Source organism: Somniosus microcephalus, chromosome 4, assembly GCF_052327205.1.
Source record: "Somniosus microcephalus isolate GS21.2 chromosome 4, FLI_Smic_1.0, whole genome shotgun sequence".
Classification (NCBI taxonomy): Eukaryota; Metazoa; Chordata; class Chondrichthyes; order Squaliformes; family Somniosidae; genus Somniosus; species Somniosus microcephalus.
In genome coordinates, this window is record NC_140990.1 from 252,220,105 (window position 1) to 252,238,939 (window position 18,835).

The window sequence follows — 18,835 nt, forward strand, 5'->3', positions numbered from 1 at the left end:
TGAATAGTGCATTCACCTGGGAATAGTCCGATTCCTTTGAAAACGTCAGCAAACTCCTCCATGACTGTCTGCTTCTCAACTGGTGCTGTCAACGATAGCACTAGCTTGACGAGGTCCATGTCTAAACATGCCTTTAGACCTAGCACTGGAGGTGCTTGGGTGTCAACAATGTAAAAGTTCAACTTCATGTCGCTTTCTTTATACTTGCATTTCATCACACATGTGCCTTTTACAATGAGCTGCTCACCCCCATAGCCAGTCAGTCTGCATGAGGTGGGCTGTAGCTCACACTCATCCTTCAAGCTGTGATACTCACTCAGAGGAATTACATTAACCTGAGATCCAGTGTCTAGCTTAAACTTAAGCTCTTTGCCCTGTTTTCCTATCTCAATATCGGCAAAAGCTTGCTCAGTCTCTGAAATCTGTTTTTTCTGTGACACAGAATCAATAATCAGTTCCTTTGCATTTGGCTCTCTATCTGGCATTTGGCTGTCACTCACTGTGTGTACTGCTTATCCGAAAACAGTCTTGCAACCTTTAGCAAAGTGGTTCCGTTTACCACATTTAGTACATTGCCTTCCTTTGGCAGGGCAGTACTCCTTTTCTCCGTGCCAGTTGTTTCCACAATATCCACAGTTTTTGAAGCGTTTTATGTCTGTGTCGCCCATTTTTAGAACTCTCGCTGTTCTTTCTGTTCTGAAACACGCTCTCTGGGCAGTGTTCTTTGGTGTGTATCTATTAACTGCGTGCACTGTCTGTTCACTCGAGCTGCTCGTGGCGCCGGTTATGGTTTTCAACTGTGCTTGGGCTATCTCGTGCGATCTAGCTATGTCCATAGCTTTGTCCAGCGTTAGCCCGGAACCAACATTCAGAAGTTTCTCTCTCACTTTAGCTGAATGTATTCCAAACACGATGCGGTCTCAGACCATCTCATCTTTATCTGCATATACACAGTCTTTTACCAGCAGTTTTAACTCAGTCACGAACTGTTCAAACGACTCACTAGCTCCTTGTACTTTCTCCTGAAACTTGTACCTAGCGAATATTGTATTTGTCTTGGGCATCACATATGATTCAAAACGGTCAAAATAACTTTTCAGTACCTTTGCTCCATCTGCGGTGAGAGACCATGTGTTAAAAATGTCTCTCCCTTTTTCTTCGATCCACAGGAGTAGGTAGCTGCATTTTTCTTTCTCCCCTTTTCTTTTCAATGGACCTGAGAACATTAACTCCACGTGTTGCTTGAACTTGCACCATTCTCTATGTAAGTTCAAATATCCCCAATTCATTCGAGGTAAGGGAGCTCCAACGATGTCCATTTCAAATCCCTGTTCTGACACCATGTCTTGTTTTGCACACTTTGTACAAAAATAATAAATTGCAGGACAACGGAGTATTACAGTTTAAACTCGTTTAATGAAGCATCAGGTTTGTTCTGACTCACAGCAGTACAGCACCGTGTGGACAAGATGGAGTCCAGACCCCCTGGGTCTTCTAAACAATAGCAGTCCTTACAGATGCCTGCAGGCCAATGATAATTCAATATGCAAATGTTACAATGAGCAGCAAGTAGGTGACTACCATTTTCTGCTAAGCAGATTTAACGTGTCACGGTTCACCAAGTACTCGGTAATTTTGCTGTTTTGCAAGTCTTATTGAACATTTTCCCCCAAGGCCATTGTTCAGCAGTTGTTATTGCTTTATTATGACATAGTTCATAAATTAAGTTTCTGTTCATTTTGTGCAGGGTCCTCCTGGGTCTCAAGGTCTTCAGGGAGATAGAGGTTTACCTGGAGAAGGTTGGCCAGGATTGAAGGTATGAGTAATTCTAAATGCATCTTACACACAGGATCTGTCTTTCCTTGTAAAAGATTCACCTGAAGTTACCTGAACGTTCTGTTTCAACATGTAGGAAAGGAATTCCCCACCAGCAGGGTACACCAAGCATGATAAGCTTTTGTTAAGGATATGCTACCAATACAAGGGTTATTAAACAATCGAGTAAATGTGCAATGCTGTAAAAAAGAAAAATCAAATGCAACTAAAGCTAAGAAAATGTGCTTCACCACTTTGTGACTTGCTACTGGCTATATGTAGCTAAAGGGTTGTTAAGAATCATCAAAATATACACAGTCCCAACACACTACTCAGTCAAACCCCCTATACAGAATACAATCATAATCTTCATATTTCTAGTAACATTTAAGATAGATACAGTGTATATAAGTATAGGAATGTATTAGGAACAGCTAGAGCATGAAAACTAGTAAATGTAATATATAGTCATTAATGAAAAATATTTCAGACACTGATTCAAAGAATGTATCTTTTCAAGAACTGTTAAAAAGAAAAGGTTCACTATTTAATTATTTTATTAATTCTAATACACTATTAGATAGTTATTAGATACTATAAAATGACTACCTATATATCTTAAAATAATTCAGCGAATGTTTTTGAAGTATATCCACATGATTACGCCGTCACATTGCAGTGGCAGAGGGATTGCTGTGCATGGCGCAGATGGTATTCAAGTAATGGAACTGCTCACCTTGCATCATTTTGCAAAGTTGACTCATTTTAATAATTCCCATATGCTCCCTGCACAGGTTGACTGATGTACAGGGAACACACTGGGGTTGATTTTGACTTTTGGGCAGCCAACTGAGTCCCCACGATTTTGAGGCCGGGGTCTCATGTGGATCAGGCTGGTGAACAGTGGGCGCCAAACGGGCATCCCAAGGCAGCTCATTGGCTTTGGCCCACAAGAACGTCGGCCAGCTGGGATACTGCAGATCGGTTCTGGGAAGCAGGGCGGAGGTGAAGCTCGGGGGCAAGCCTGGACCGGTAGTGGCCCACATTATTTTTGTGGCATCTGAAGGAGCAGAAGTGCCCTTCCGGGCCCCACAAACAGCCTCGCTAATACTGTCTCATCCCCCCCACCCCTGGGTGAAAGTAACTGAGCTGGTACATGGGAGTGAAGAAGCAAGTAATTCAGGGGGTGAGTTCAAGAGGATTGAGACAGAGGCATATGGGGTAGGGGGTCTGTGCAGAAACTTATGGGTGGCCTTGAGTCTGACTTCAACCTCCTCTTCAACATCACCTTCCTCATCATCATAGTTCATAAGGAGATAATTGTGTCTCTGTTCCTCCTCCTTCTCATCATCATTATCCTCTTCCTCCTCCTGTGTCCCCCACCTCTACCACTGGTTACTGTGGTGGATCTGCAGGAAAGGACAGTGCAAACTATGAATGGTTGAGCATTATGCTCTTGGGATTAAGGATTCAGAGAAGAAGGGTGGAAGCTGTGTGGTTCTTCCAGGGATGCCACTATAACACTGCAGGTGTTCAGTCACTAACCTGGTGCTGGATCTATGCTCGAACTTTGCCATTTTCCATGGGAAGAGCAGAGAATCTCCCCATGAGCTCCATGGCCTGCTCCTCGTGGGGCATGAGATGTTTCAGGTTGGATATGCCCCCCCACCCCCCCCTTTTGGTTTGCCTCTTACAGGCATTGTGTGGCATTCTCTCCTGCAAGAAGATTGAGTATATTAGATGAAGGCTAGTATTGAAGAGTGTGTGACAAGGGGCATGTGAGAACTGAAATGTTGTGTCTCCTTGTGTTCTTTTACTATAAATAATAGACACTTTTAGCTCATTTTAGTTACTGCTTTTACTAGCTGTATTTCTGCTTTGTTTCTGTCTTGCTGCATGGTGCGGAGTGATACAAGATGTCCGACGCTGCACTGTGCACTGTGTGCCACGTAGCAATATAACTACACCATACCAAAGTAGTTCCATACCAAAGTAGTTCCATTTAACGATGTGATACTATAATAATGTAACATGAAATAAACAATGTGGTGCTCTCACCCTGTTAAAGTGGAGGAACAGGTTTTAGGTTTGTGCAGGCATGTAATTGCTGTTAGGGGAGATGACAGCCATACTGTAAGGTTCCCTGTCAGTGCCCCCCTTATTGAGAGTATTTTGTAAAGGGTTAGTTCTACAGCTGTTGCTGTTAGAAGATGAAGAGTGTGCTGGTGGAAGAAAGGGGAGAGTGGCCAGCGTGTCACCTTGCCTGTCCTGGTCAGGTCATTGAACTTTTTGCAGCAGGGGAGGAAGAGATGATCAGAAGGTCAGTCACCACCCGTCACCTTTTTGCATCTCATAGCGGCAGATCTGGCCTCAGGCACGATGGGCCGAATGGCCGCCTTCTGTGCTGCATCGTTTTATGTATCATTCTATGATCTGAAGTGGCAATAGCAGAGACCTAGAAGCAAGTTACCAGCCAAGGAAGTTACATTGCTCGGAAAAAGATCAGGAGGGAACTGAGAAGAAACATTTTTATGCATCATAGTTACAGTAATAATAGAAATAGATTCTTGCGAACATCACAATTAATTTCCAAATTTAATTGCGTTGTCAGAAATACCTAGACTAAAGCAGCATGTAGCAGGGTCTCTACATCTTTGCTTATTAATGCAAGTCTCTGAATGACCAGCACCACATTGGAGATCTGTGATTTCTGAGCACCGTTCACTTTTTACTGCAGCTTTGTGGCACCAGCCACTATTGGACGGCCAGAAGGACAGGCTCTCAGGACCCACAGGCTGGAGGCGTGGACCCCGTTGGCGGCATGGCATTCACCTCCTTTATGCTGATAGTGTTTCATTACCTGCAGGAGAAACATGCCTGCTGCTAACAGTGTGCTATCAATATAAAAGTGCCCAGAGATATGGAAATAACAGTCCTTTGTATACAATCTGATCGGTGCTGAATTTACAGTAGCTGCCCCAGGTCTTTGTGCGAGAATTTCTGACAATATGCCAGTCTTCTGTCTTCACTCTTGAACAAAACTGAAACAGTACTCAGTTTGCACTGCATGGAATCTTACAAGCCTCAGGCACTGCACAGCTGCACAGTTTGTATGTTTCTAGGACCACCACAAGACATAATACCACTTCTAATCCAGTTTCTCTGATTGTTACACATTGCTGCTATCTGGGTGACTTTCCTGTAGTTACTGCTCCTTTAAGCATCAATTGGTGATCTCATAATTCTCATAAAAAGCTTTATCAAGTATTCTTTTTTTAATGAAAAGATGAGGAATAACAATGGAAAATAGCATGATCACTACAATGTTTTATATTGTGCTACAGGGTGATCGTGGTTATGAAGGACCAAAGGGACCTCGTGGTGGTCCAGGCTTTGGCGTTAAGGGTGATAAGGTAAGGCGTAAATATGTCAGATTTATTACACAACACTAATTATGACTGCAGCTGTAGATTAAGTGAACTGATGCAAACCATTTAAGAACAAAAAGGCTAGTTGAGACTAGTTGTACTTTGTAGTATATTTCTTCCAAGTTGATATAGTGGAAGCAGCTCAGTATGAAATGACTCTCTGTAGGATATGAAATGTTCAAGCTTTTTTAGGAAGAAATGAAAACAATGTGAATAGGCCTGTACAACACAAGAATAATTATTTAAAATGTGCATAGGTGAGGAGCAGTGGGTTCTACTGGTTGCAGTGAGAATCGGCAATCACTAAATGGCTGCCACAATTTCTGAAATGGTGACTGTGGTATAACTCTACATTATAAGCCAAGTTGGCCATGGTTGGAGGAATTTCAGCAATAGTCACAGGGACCCAGGAACACTAACAATACCCAATTAAACAACAGAGAGACATGGGGCCTGAATTTTTCTTTGGATCCTCAACGCCACTGGGATTGTGGCAGGGCAAGAGTTCCGGCCACCCTTCATGTCTGCCCTGATTAGCTGTGTCAGGGTCATTTACATATTGCGGGTGGGCAGTAGGGCCATTTACGGCACTGCTTTAGGTGCCCGCCTCAGGTAGATGGGAGGCAAATTGCTTCAGTGTCTTGTCACAGCTTAGTGCAACTGGCAGTGCCAGCTGAAGAGAAACATGTTTTTTTTTTAAGTTTGAAGTTTTAAAATTGCCCACTTTGATTCTCAATCAATTGTCTGAGTCAAGAGCGGCAATCAAATTTTGGGGGAAAAATTCGGTTGGCTGCGCCACCCATTAGTGCCTAAAGAGGTCGAGAAGTGGGGCGCTAACCAACTAGCGCCCGGGCGCAGCGAACCCTGCGCCTCTTCCCAAATTGAGCGGACATTTAGCGCCGGCGCTAAACCGTTGTGCCCGCTCACCGGCGCACGCAGATCATGACATCATTTTAGTGTGCAACGCCCTTTGGGCGCCCCGGACCGGAAATTCAGTGGCGCCCCCCCTCCGTTCCGCCTGGCGCTAACAAGGACAGGTTACCTGGAACGTTTCCCAGTCGCTGTCGGGCTGGGGGGGGGGCGCTATTTAAAGAGGACTCTTCCTGGATTATTAGTGGTAGCCATTTTTGGACCACACCTTCTTAGAGAGAGAGTTGCTCAGAGACAAATGGAGAGCCATTTCTGCAGTGAGCCAGCACTGGCTGAGGAACTTTAGCCTTCTGAACATAACTTTGCAGTTGGTAAGCTTCTCAACCGGCATAACTTTCAGTGCGCACTTGGTATGGGGGCTGCATTGGGTGGGAACGTCGTCCTTCTCAATCATATTGACAGGGCACAGAGACGCAGGGATAGAGTGGCAGGCATGGCCAGATGGAGGAGGGCCTACAGACGTCGGCACACGAGACCTTACGCTGCCAGGGTTTTCCGCCAACAGTTTTCGTATATCAACATGTCGGAGGAGCAGTGTTTCCAAAGGCTGCGCTTCAGTAAGGAGCTGGTCACTGAGCTCTGCCACCTGCTTCAGCCAGATCTGCAGCCTTAACTAAGGTGCAGGACATCTCTATCGGTGGCTGTGAAGATCACTGTGGCTCTAAACTTCTATGCCAGCAGCTCCTTTCAGGCCGCTACTGGGGACATTGCCAACATCTCACAGTTCGTGGTGCATTGCTGCATCTGTCAAGTGACTAATGTCCTCTTTAAAAGGAGACGGCATTACATCTCCTTCCCAATGACCCCGGACAAGCAGCGAGAGCACGCAGAGGGCTTCGCAAGGATAGCGGGCTTCCCCATGGTGCAGGGCGCCATTGACTGTACGCATGTGGCTTTGCGGGCGCCTCTAGAGAATGCAGAGGATTTCCACAACCGAAAGGGATTCCATTCTTTGAATGCGCAGCTGGTCTGTGACCACCGACAGCTGATACTCACTGTCAATGCCCACTTTCCGGGCAGCAGCCACGACGCCTTCATCCTGCACCAGACTTCTGTGGCAGACCTTTTCGAGGCCCCGGCTCACCCAGGAGGCTGGCTTCTTGGAGACAAGGGCTATCCTCTGTGCCCCTGGCTGATGACCCCACTCCGTTCGCCTAGCACCTCTGCTGAAGAACGTTACAATGAGAGCCATCAAGCGACCAGGAACATCATTGAGCACACAATCGGCGTGCTGAAGCAACGGTTCCGCTGTCTGGACCATTCCGGAGGAGCCCTTCAGTACTCACCTGAGCGAGTCTCCCACTTCGTGGTTGTGTGTTGCATGCTGCATAACCTGGCAATCCTCAGGACCCAGCCAATGCCACCAGACATTGAAGCACCAGCAGAGGAGGAGGTGGAGGAGGAGGAGGAGGAGGAGCACCAAGATGGGAGGGAGGCACAAACTGCAAGGGCCGTCCGTCAGAGGCTTATGAGGGAATGCTTTCTGCCATTCCAAGAACATTTTGCCGGTCAAGGCAAAAATTTGTGCAAAGAACAGACATGGACATTGTGAATAAATAAACTTCTTTATTTAACAAAATGTGTATCCTTCCCGCATGACAACGCAATGGAAACAAACAGCAAAACAAACAGACTGCCACATAACTGCCTCTCACACCCTGGAGACTGTCCAAAACATACCTGTCTCTCACACCCTGGAGACAATGTGCAAAACATAACCAACATTCAGACCAGCATCCTCGGCCTTGAATGAAAGAAAGAACATAATTTAGCAGCACCTTCTACTTTTTGCCCCTCGATGGTGACCTGCTTTCCTTGCGGAATTGCCCCCATCCCGCCCTGCAGCTCCTCCGTAATGGGACCCCAGTGGCTGCAGCAAGGCTGGGGGAGGCCTGCTGACTGTCCGAATATGAGACCGCAGATGCCCTTGAGGTACAGCCTGGACCAGCTCTGGGCCTGGAGGGCCCGGCTGCTGACTGCTCCAACTCTGCATGGGCGGAAGCAGTCTGTCCTACAGGTGGTGGCAGCTGCAGTGGAGAAGTGCCAGTGGTGGCATCAGGAATACTGTCATCCTGAGAGCGGACAGCAGCTCCCTGGTCGGCCGACACACTGGCACTCTGACGGGGCAGCACCGCAGCATGCGCAGCAATCAGCTGGTGCACAGATTGCTGGCCTGCTGTGGCACGGCGAGGGACCCGGGGAATCCTGCCCAATCAGTGCTCGCGTGACCTCAATCTGCGTCTGCATGAGACCAGCCACTGACTGCATGGCAGCACTCAGCACTTGTGTGGCAGGTGCCAGTGCTTCGCCGAAGTCCTGGAGAATCCTTGCCAGTGCTGCGCCGAAGTCCTGCACACTCCTTGCCTGTGCTGTGCCGAAGTCCTGGACACTCCTTGCCAGTGTCTCAATGCAGTCGGGCATCCTTGCCACTGCAGCCATGAGCTCAGTGTGCCTCAGCCCAGCCTGGGCGCTCATTTCTGCGAGGGCACGCACCTCTTCTGCGCTCTGTGCAGCAGCACTCGCGGCCTGACTCGCCCCCCGGGGAGATGGCCCCCGAGCTTCCCTACCCCCCTCGCGTTGCTGCAGGCCGCTGGGTCCTGGAGCTGCATCCTCCTCAGACCATTCCCCCCCCGCTCCCCTCCAGGGAAGGCGTCTCCCCAGTCTGGACATGGGCTGGCTCGCCTGAGGGTGGTACGGATGGTCCGGCTTCCTCCTCCTCGTCGCCTCCAGAGTCACTCGCACTGGCAGCTTGAGGGCCCGCCTCCCGAGCTGGTGATGCAGCATCTGAAAGCAGGGAGGTTCAAGAGTGGCTTTAGCAAAAGGACAGAGTGGCAGCAAGGGATGCATGAATGCTGCAATGCTCTGAGTTGGCTCGAGAGTGAAAAAGCATGCTGGTGTGGGGAACAAGTGGAAGGAGAGAGGTCAAAAAGGTGATGACCTTACCATTGCTGTCCACAATGGGGTCGGCATCTCCAAAGGCGACGGGGCCAATCATCCGGCTTGCCACAATCCGGTGGACTCGCTCCTCCAGGTCTGTAAGGGTCTGCAGGTGAGGCCGGCCTCCTCCGGTCCGATGCTGCTGCCTTCTATTATTCGCCAGCTTGGCCTGCAAGAGAAAGGATGGGGCGTGATGAAACCTGCAGCCCTGATCTGGCATGACATGCCTCCCATGGTCGATTAGCCCTTACATTATGCTGCCCTGATCTGGCATGACATGCCTCCCATGGTCGATTAGCCCTTACATTATGCACAGAGCTGAATGTGCGTGTGTGTTTCCAGAAAGGGCCATGGGTGCTGGATGACAGCTGGCCATTGGGGCTTTGCACACTCTCTGGTCATAAAGTGAGGTGCAGATGGAGGGATGAAGATGATTCTGAAAAAGGCACTCACCCTGACGACCCGAGTGAGGTCGTTGAACTTCTTCCTGCATTGCACAGGAGTCCTGGGAACCATGCTGCTGGAGGTGACTCTGTAGGAAACCTCCCTCCAAGCTCTGCGATAGTCGCTGTGTTGAGGCCTCCTGCTATTCTCTGGGTAGAGCACAGATCATCTGCGCTCCACCGCGCCAACCAGAGCATCCAATGCCCCCTCGCTGAAGCGCTGCGCTCTCTCCCTGGCCCTCTCCATATTGATGCAGTTGTCGACGCCACAGGTAGGTTACCGCCGAGTTTGAGGCCTACGAGGCGCAGGGTGCGGCTGCAGATGATAATCGATCCACCCCTTTAAGAGCTGGCCGGCGCCAGCGTGTCTGGTTGAAATCGATAATTGACAGCACCTGCGCTGCGCCCGTCCGCTGAGAAATTGCGTCGCGCCGCCGGGTTAGCGCCTTAAGACTATCGTGCAGCGCCTGATTTAGTGCCGCAATCACCTTCAGGGGCGCACCTACCCAATATTGCTCGAGGTGGCGATAAATTGCGCCTGGCGCTAAACTTTGCGCACCGCCAATACTAGCACCCCAAATGGGGCGATACCGAATTTCTCCCCCTAAATCTTCTCTTCTGTGGCCCTTAGCAATACAGGAATGCAGAAATCTATTTTCCTCCGATTTTGGGCATATGCCCATTCCAAGGGGCGTTCCTGTGCTGGGGCGCATCCATGCTATGCTGAAGGATGACCTGAATCTGGAATACACACAGGTTCGGGACCATTCAGGTGGACGTGCACTGAAGTGTTGAGATGGAAGCTGCCCTCCCTTACCAAAATTCAACATAGAGGACCGCAGATGCTGTCTCTATGCAAAAGCAGCAAATACCTTTGTTCAATTAAGTTCAAACTTGCTTTGTTGGCTGGAAGAGCTTATTTTAAATGTTAATATATATACAGATATCCAGACACTGACATAGACTATTCTGTTCTCTGCACACTGAGCCATTATGGAAATCTATTATAGGGGGAAAACACTGTTAGGGAAATGTGGGGAATTAACAGTAGTTTCCAGATACCAACACCTCACCTTAAGAGGTGTGATGACCTCTCAGCTCCTCCGTTTATTTAAAGAAAGGCTTGTAATATACAACAACAACAACAACTTGTATTTATATAGCACCTTTAATGTAGTAAAACATCCCAAGGTGCTTCATAGGAGTATTATAAGACAAACAATTTTACACCGAGCCACATAAGGAGAAATTAGGGCAGGTGACTAAAAGTTTGGTCAAAGAGGTAGGTTTTAAGGAGCGTCTTAAAGGAGGAAAGAGAGGTAGCGAGGCGGAGAGCTTTAGGCAGGGAATTCCAGAGCTTAGGGCCTAGGCAGCTAAAGGCACAGCCACCAATGGTTGAGCGATTATAATCAGGGATGCTCAAGAGGGCAGAATTAGAGGAGCGCAGATATCTCGGGGGGGTTGTGGGGCTGAAGGAGATTACAGAGATAGGGAGGGGCGAGGTCATGGAGGGATTACAAAATATACAAGAAGTCCGAGCGTGTTAATCACAGCCCTAACTGCTAAGGTTTCATTCCGGCAAAGCAACCCAACAACAAGTACAACAACAACACATGCAACATCTCTTCTTGAAGATCCACTGAGAGATAAACCTGACTCATTCATTCACATGTTCTGTTACTTATCAGACTCGGTAGCAAACACCATTCTTAAAAGGATATATTAATCCCTTGTGGATTGATTCTAGCTTCATTGTTTTTAAGTATTGTGCTATTGGGTATCCTGCTGTGTCTTTGGCTTCTGTGTATTATTTAGCCTGTAAGTAAATCTAGTACTCTTAGCATCTATGCATTGGTCTGATGGTGTGTTATTTTCCAACTTTCGGAAGTGATGGTAGGCAGTCCATGTGGGCTTGGGAAAGAGCTTAAGCTTCAACAACTTCAAATAAAACTGATAGCCTTGGCTCTTCGTACATTTTGATCAGTCTTGAGGGTGCACTCCATTTTAATGAACTGCTAATTGACTCTTACCCATGGATTACAAACATTATTTGAATAAAGCTACCTAAATATTTTTCTATATTAGTCTGAGAAAATGGCTGCTTTGTGAATGTGAAAATTATCAGGTAATTCTGTTCATACCAGTTAGATTAAAACAACAGCAAATGCTTTGCATGAAATTTCTGACTGCAGAATGGGACATTGAGGCCCCGATTTTCGGCTTGTGTGGGAAATGGTCGGGTTTCCCTGAATGTGGGGTTTCTGACACACATAAAAAAGTGTCAGCCAGCTCCACGCAATTTTCCCTCAATTGGCCAATTAATTCCCAGCATGTGGGAAGCCTTGCTAATTGTCCAATTCGAGTCAGAAATCCCCACAGTATGATGTCATCATTCGTGGTGCTTTCAAAGTGTCCAGCAAGCTTCTCCACCTCTGCAGGCTTCTCAGCCACTCTTGCACTATGGCAGAGGAGCCTGCACCAGCTGTGGCCAGTGCCAGACCCCGAGCTGCCTCCAAATTCGACGAGGCTTCACTGCAGGCATTATTGGATGGGGTTAGGGCCCACAGGGAGGTCCTCTTCCCTAGGTCAGCGAGGAAGAGGCCTCCCACTGAGACTAATGCTGCATGGATGCAGGTGTCAGCAGATGCCAACTCGCTAGGAGTCACCAGAAGAGCCTTGGCATTACATCTCTATCTCCTTCCTTTACTCCCCCACAGTACCATCCAGAGCCCTCGTCCTCACTGTGGAGGAGGAAGAGGCTGTGCAGCCAGACTCCTCAGAGGAAGCTCCAACCTCTGAGGGCACAGCGTCAGCAGAAGTAAGCGCACCCAGCACCAGCACAGACACTCACACCTCGGGGGGACCTTCGGAACATAGAGTAGTGTTGTCACCTGGTGTTTCACAACTCACAAGTGAGCCTCAGCAGATTCTGGAGACAGGGACAGCAGTGGAGAGTCCTCGTCGGAGGGCGCAGGACTCTGCCAGCTCAGCTCTGCTGCACTGCATGTCGACCCTCTGCCTCTGGGTCCATCCACAAGAGAAGAGGTGATGGATCTCCATGCACAGATGCAGGAGTCTCTGGCAGGTTTTGTCTTCAGGGTCGCTGCGAGTGTGGAGCGAATGGAGGAGTCCATAGCGACCATGAGCAGAGCCTTTGTGGAGTCATTGGCGCATGAACGCATCACCATGGAAAGGTTGGCAACCTCCATGCAGGAGATAACTTGCCAGGGTATGGAAAACATGGTGATTGCTCATAAGAGAATGACATCTCTTGAGGAGCGTTGGCCATCTGTTGAATAGAGAAACCAGATCTTCATGGAAGTCCTTCGGAGTAGGACTGCCATTGCAGAAACGGGTCCCACTGGCCCCCTAAAGTGCAGCAAGGTGCTCTCAAGCCACTTCCAAGCGCTGGCCCCTTCTGGCCTGTGCAGCTTCAGGTGAGTGAGCAGCAGCCTGGTGCTCCTGGTGCTCATCCTGCTGTTCCTGGTTCTGCTGCTGCCGCCTCTGCTGTTGGAGATCCTCTAATGCCAGGAAGGGAAGGTAACAAAGGCGTCCCATGCTTCTGGCAGATGCCTCCGTTGAGGAGGTGCTGAGTTAGGGTGGTGAGAGGGGCGTCCCAGGAGCTCACACTGGAGAAGTGTGTGAGGCTCCAACTTCCTACAGCTGCTCCTAAGGCTTCAAAAAGTTCCCCCAAGCCTTGATCAATAAGGTCCTGCAGCCTGCAAATGCTGCCTCTTTAAATCTCTTCAGCCCTCAGCGACCTGCTGCTGCAAGCAAGCAAGCCAGCTGTTTTCACGCCAGCTCTCATCGGCGGGGTTCCCCGCAGGCGGGTTTCAGGTGGGGAAAGCCCCAAAGTCGCAACGGCCCCGGAAAATCTTCCTTAACAAGGAGATCATTGGTGATTAATGCTCCGACAAGCAGTCCCACCAGCGGCGGCCGGGACTGAAGCGGGGTGCGGGGAAACAGCGGTCCGAAAGTCGGACGGGGCGGGGAATCAGGCGGGGGGGGGGTCCTGACCCGCTTTTTCGCCGATTTTCGGCCCCCGGCCGCATGAAAAGCCGCCCAACAGCGGCCAGAAAATCGGGGCCTGAGACTTTAGGAGTTTAAGATTATTCAAGAATAAATATGAAGAGCAGAAGACAGAACTAGCATGTGAAATTTGTTTGGTATGCAAAAATAATTTCAGTTGTTTAAAATTTTTTTTTTTTTTGTTGCTGTGTTTTCTCATTTTTATTGTCTTTTGTACTACATCAGGGTGAAGTAGGTTTTCCTGGATTACCCGGCCCTCTTGGTCCATCTGGTATTGGAATCCAAGGTGAAAAGGTGAATATTTGACTTGTATTTTTAATGTAAACAATCAAGAATTTCCCACACCACATAAAGCTCCGTATATGACATCCATTCCAAGCAAAATTGTAATTCGGGGTAAATATTTTAGTGTCGCGCCAGTATGAGCACAACATAGGCGTCTGCTGGGAGGCAGAAAGATGTGGCGCTGGACAGCCTATTGGGGAGGCCCTCTATTACTCCTGAGAGGTGCAAAGATGTTCTTCTGCGGGGTAAAATGGGCGGCTAATTCCATCCCGTTAGTTTCCTGCTGGGCTTAAATTTAGGTTAAAACTACCTCCTTGGTGTTTCCAAGTCCTGCCCAATTTTTCTCGTCCGACCAGGCCTCTTGCACCCACTTTATCCTCTCCCTCCACTATGCCCCAGGCCCTGAGAATATTCCGGGCTGGTGTTTGTTTGAAAACTGTTCATGTCTTTATCATGATTTAACAAGAGTAGGCCATTCAGCCTCTTGAGCCTGTTCCACCATTCAATTCAATCATGGCTGATCTGTACCTCAACTCTTTTACCCACCTTTAATCTATATCCCTTGATAGTCTTACCTAATAAAATCTGTCAATCTCCGTCTTGGAAATTTCTATTGACCCAGCATCCACAGCCTTTTAGAGGAGAGAATTCCAGGGGTGGAAAATTTGGTTGGTTAGCGCCTCCCGTTAGCGCCTGGGGGGGAAGGGGGGGCGCTAACTGGGCACTAAGGGGTTAGCGACTGGGTGCGGCGAATGCAGCGACACCCGCGAACTTCAGTGCCGGTTTCTTACTACCTGGGCCTCTAGCACCTCGCAGATTGTGACGTCATAAAGTGCACAGCGCTCCGTTATCACCCCGGATGTGAAATTGCCTCCTGCCCCGTGCTGTATTGCCGGGCATGAACAACAGCAGGAAGAGGAGGCGTTGTCAACTCAGCTGGCCAGTTGGGGAGCGCTACTTAAAGGGAATGGTTTTCAGGTAGGCCAACCTTTCTTATTTGCACCAGTCTAGTGCCTGCCCAAAGCTTTTGATGTGTCATTGCTGCAAGATGTCCAAGCCCTCCACTTTGTGAGAGTGTTTGGGGCTGTAATGGCAGTCGCCCAGGTCGCCTTGCAACGCAGAACTGCCGACAAGTAGGTTGTGCACCCTCATTGGCCCTTCCCTTTAAGCGAGGGAAGCAGCCTCTGATGCCGTTAGTGATGCGCTCCAAATTGTTCAGTGGTCTGCCGCTACTGCCCCGCTCTCAGATTGTAGCGCCCTAGGAGAAGTGGTTAGCACCTGATTTAGCGCTCCACTTCCCTCTTGGAGCGCTAAAGCTGAATTTCCCGGTAGGAGAGAATCATTAGCGCCTGGCGCTACTTTTTCTACTTTTCAAAAGTTAGCGCCCCAAACAGGGCGAGCCCCAGATGTTCACTAGCCTTTGTGTGAAAAAGTGTTTCCTGATTTCACTCCTGAATGGCCTGGCTCTAATTTTAAGATTGTGCCTTATTCTGGATTCCCCCAAGAGAAGAAATAGCATCTCTGGCCCTGATTTTAAAGGGGGGAGAATGCGATGTGTGCGAGCCCTGAAGTGGGCGGCACCCTGGGGAGTTCAGTCCTCATTTCCATACATTTTCCCGGAGTCTGGTCCAAACAGGGCCAGATCCACTACCTGGCCAGCAGACGGGAGGAGGAATTCGACGGCAGGAGGCCGCAGCTGGGGACCAGTGGGAACAGACCCAGCAGTCGGTTGACGGGTGGGTGGGGGAAGGACTCGGGCTCCTCCTGGCCCACAAGGAAACCTAAAATTAAATTTTAAAACTTACCTGCCTGGGCCTCTTCTGGCCCACAATCCACCTCCCGGCAGGTCTGGCCTGACGGAGAAGCCGCCACTGCTCCCCCGCTCAGGCCTCCAACAAATATCGCAGAGCGGGTCCTGATGACATCATTGAGACTCGATCTGCATATTTAAAGAAGGACCCCGCTTCCTTCCTGCAGGTGTCCTACTCGCATGCTCAAAAGAGCAGGTTAACATCGGGACACGACGGGAAGGCAGCGGGATCAAAGGGGCTAAGTGACTGCCCTCATTTTAACCGCCCTTTCACCTGGTGTCTGCCAGGCAGGGGGAGTTAAAATTGGGGCCTTTGTATTTACCCTATCGGATCATTTTAACATTTCAAACACCTCGACTAGATCACCCCTCACCCTTCTAAACTCAAGGGAATACAAACTGCGTTTATGCAACCTGTCCTCATAATTTAATTCTTTAAGCTCTGGTATCATCCAGGTGAATCTCCGCTGTACCCCCTCGAGGGTTAATATATCTTTCCTGAGGTTCGGTGTCCAAAACTGAACACAGCACTCCAGATGACTTCAATGGAAATAAAAATCTGGAGAGATGTAAAACGGGCTGCCGATTCGCTATCACACTTTATACTGTCACACAAAGTCAAAATTACTCTTAAATATATTTATGAAAGCTTTTACTGTTAGCTTTGATAGCCCATGCAAGTTTTATTCATAATCCCTTTTGCACTTTTTATTACTTTCTTTGGGGGAAAAATTCGGTTGCTTTGCGCTTCCTAAGAGGGCGCTAATGGGGCGCAATGCAACTAGCGCCCGAGCGCAGCGATGTTTGCGCCGCTTGCGAAATTGACCAGACATTTTGTGGCGGCGTTAAACACTACCGCCACGATCTCCTGCGCCCGCAGAGCGTGACGTCAGTCGAGCGTGCAATGCCCCGGTAGCACCCCGGACCGGATATTGAGTGGCACCCCCTGCCTTACCGCCTGCCGCTAGCAACGACAGGTTGAGGGGAGCGTTTTGCAGTCGAAAGGGACTGGGGGAGCGCTATTTAAAGGTGACCGCTTCCTGCCTTTTTTTGTTGGTGACATTTTTGCACCACGCATTCTGAAAGAGAGAGAGCCCAATGCTGTGTGAAGGAGTTTTGGGTGCTGAGCAGCACTTTGCAGGTTCATTTTGATTTGATCTTCCTTGCATCGATTTAGAAGAGACTATGGGGGCTGCACTCTGAGCTCTTTCCCTGGGCCTCTCCATTGTTCTTTCCAGCAGATTTGATGTACAGGTCTCTCCAGGCCAAGATTCAAGGCTGCAATGAGCAGGGTGTGGATGGAGAGTAAGATCGACCCTCCCCTTTAAGAACTAGCCGGTGCCAGTGTGTCTGTGTTCCATTGCTAACTGACATCGCATGAGCTTCGCCAGCGCTGAGTTAGCGCCTCGCTCCTCGCATTAGCACCTTGAGAGAGGTGTGTAGTGCCTGATTTAGCACTCGAATCACCTCCAGGGGGCGATAGAAGCCAAGTTTGCAGTCGGAGGCGATAATTAGCGCCAGGCGCTAAACTTTACGCCCGGCCGATAATTGCGCCCCAAACGGGGCGATACCGAATTTCTCCCCCTTTGTATCCCTTTATACACATGCTGAAGATGGGCTGCTGAGATTTTAGTGTTTTTAGTGTCTAAAGTGGGGAAAAAAAGTTTCATTTCATTTCAATTTTTAAAAAGGTTTTAAAATTAAATTTAGTTCTAGTTAAGTTAGTTTAGTTTAGGTTAGTTTAAGTTTAGATTAGTCTAGACAAAGTAGAGAAGGAAAAGACCGCCAGAAAGACTACCAAAGAAAAAAAAAACCCAGAGGAAAATAGAGGGAAAAAAAAAGCCAAAGCAAAAAAAAAGAAACAAGAGAAGAACTACACAAACCAGTGAACGGCAGCCACACGGGGCTTCAGCAGCGGTGGTTGAGTCGGCGGCATCGGGACCGAGTTCGAGGAGGCGAGGTGACTCGGGCCGCAGCCCAGCGGTCCAGCAACCGGCACAGCCGAGGGGACTCGGGCCGCATCCCAGAAATCGGCACAGCCGAGGAGATCCGGAACGCAGCCCGGCAATCGGCACAGCGGAGAGGACTCGGGCCGCATCGCAGAAATCGGCACAGCCGAGGAGATTCGGAACGCAGCCCGGAAATCCAGCAATCAGCACAGCCGAGGGGACTCGGGCCACAGCCCAACAATCCAGCACGGGAAAGGCCCGAGGAGCCAGGCCAGCAGGCACAGAGACCTCTGAGGAGAAGGAGAGCAACCAGAAGGCTCGCAACCAAGACCGTGAGTACAGGGCCCAGGGAGGGAGGCCCAGGGAAAGGCCCGAGGAGCCAGGCCGAAACAGAGGCCCAGAGACCTCTGAGGGGGAGGGGAACAGCCCGAAGGCACCGGGAAACAGTGGCTCACAGACTCAGACCTGAGAAGGGTGAACCCAGGAGCCGAGGCCCAGGGACCACGGGGTCGGAGAGGGGGACCGGGAAAGTTCGCGAACAGGGAGAGGGTAACACCAAACCCGGGGCCCCAGAAAAGCTTATTCTAAGATCAACAATACTTTACCAAAAATGAGCGAATCAGAAGATCCACAACAGCCCCGCTTCCAGATTCCCCCCAACACCACAAAAAAAGCTATAAAAACGATCAAGCATGCTCAGATGAGAGAAAAACCAGAAACTCTCTTTACTGACTGTTACAACAATGGGACAAAAAGTAACCTCATATTCTACTCAGATCAGCCAGCGGCTTGGATCAGAGCAATAAAATCACACTATACCAGTGTTAAGCTAAAAAATACCGCAAATGGGTCCATAATGAAAATTAACACACCAGGAGACAGTTCAATCACGACTGTCAACGCGTACAATACCGGAACAATATTAGTGCAAGGCAACCTCGACAAATTTGCAACGGCCTTCAGGACACTGAAAAGATCAACTACGAGGGGAATGAACAGCCCCAGAGTGGCCCGCACTCCCCCCAACATTGACAACTTACCAGGAGAAAATCTGCATGGTCAAGGGATGAACGAGCCACACAGTTCAAACCAGACACTAACCCCGGGGCACCACAGCCACACGATACAACTGACAAACCCCAGCATAACTACCACGGAGGAAGCCACACGTAGTTCCCCTACCATTCCCAGCCCACCAAGAGAAGAGCA

General features: G+C 49.2%; 1 protein-coding gene across 1 annotated transcript in view; it reads left to right on the plus strand.

Moving 5' to 3' along the window:
- col28a2a (collagen, type XXVIII, alpha 2a) overlaps window positions 1-18,835 on the plus strand; it is a 177,599-nt gene that overhangs the window by 85,530 nt on the left and 73,234 nt on the right. Inside the window, exons 13-15 of the mRNA XM_085986214.1 lie at window positions 1,748-1,816; window positions 5,160-5,228; window positions 13,808-13,876. Of these exons, the coding sequence (XP_085842340.1) occupies window positions 1,748-1,816; window positions 5,160-5,228; window positions 13,808-13,876 (207 nt within the window). The remainder of the gene's footprint in view (window positions 1-1,747; window positions 1,817-5,159; window positions 5,229-13,807; window positions 13,877-18,835) is intronic.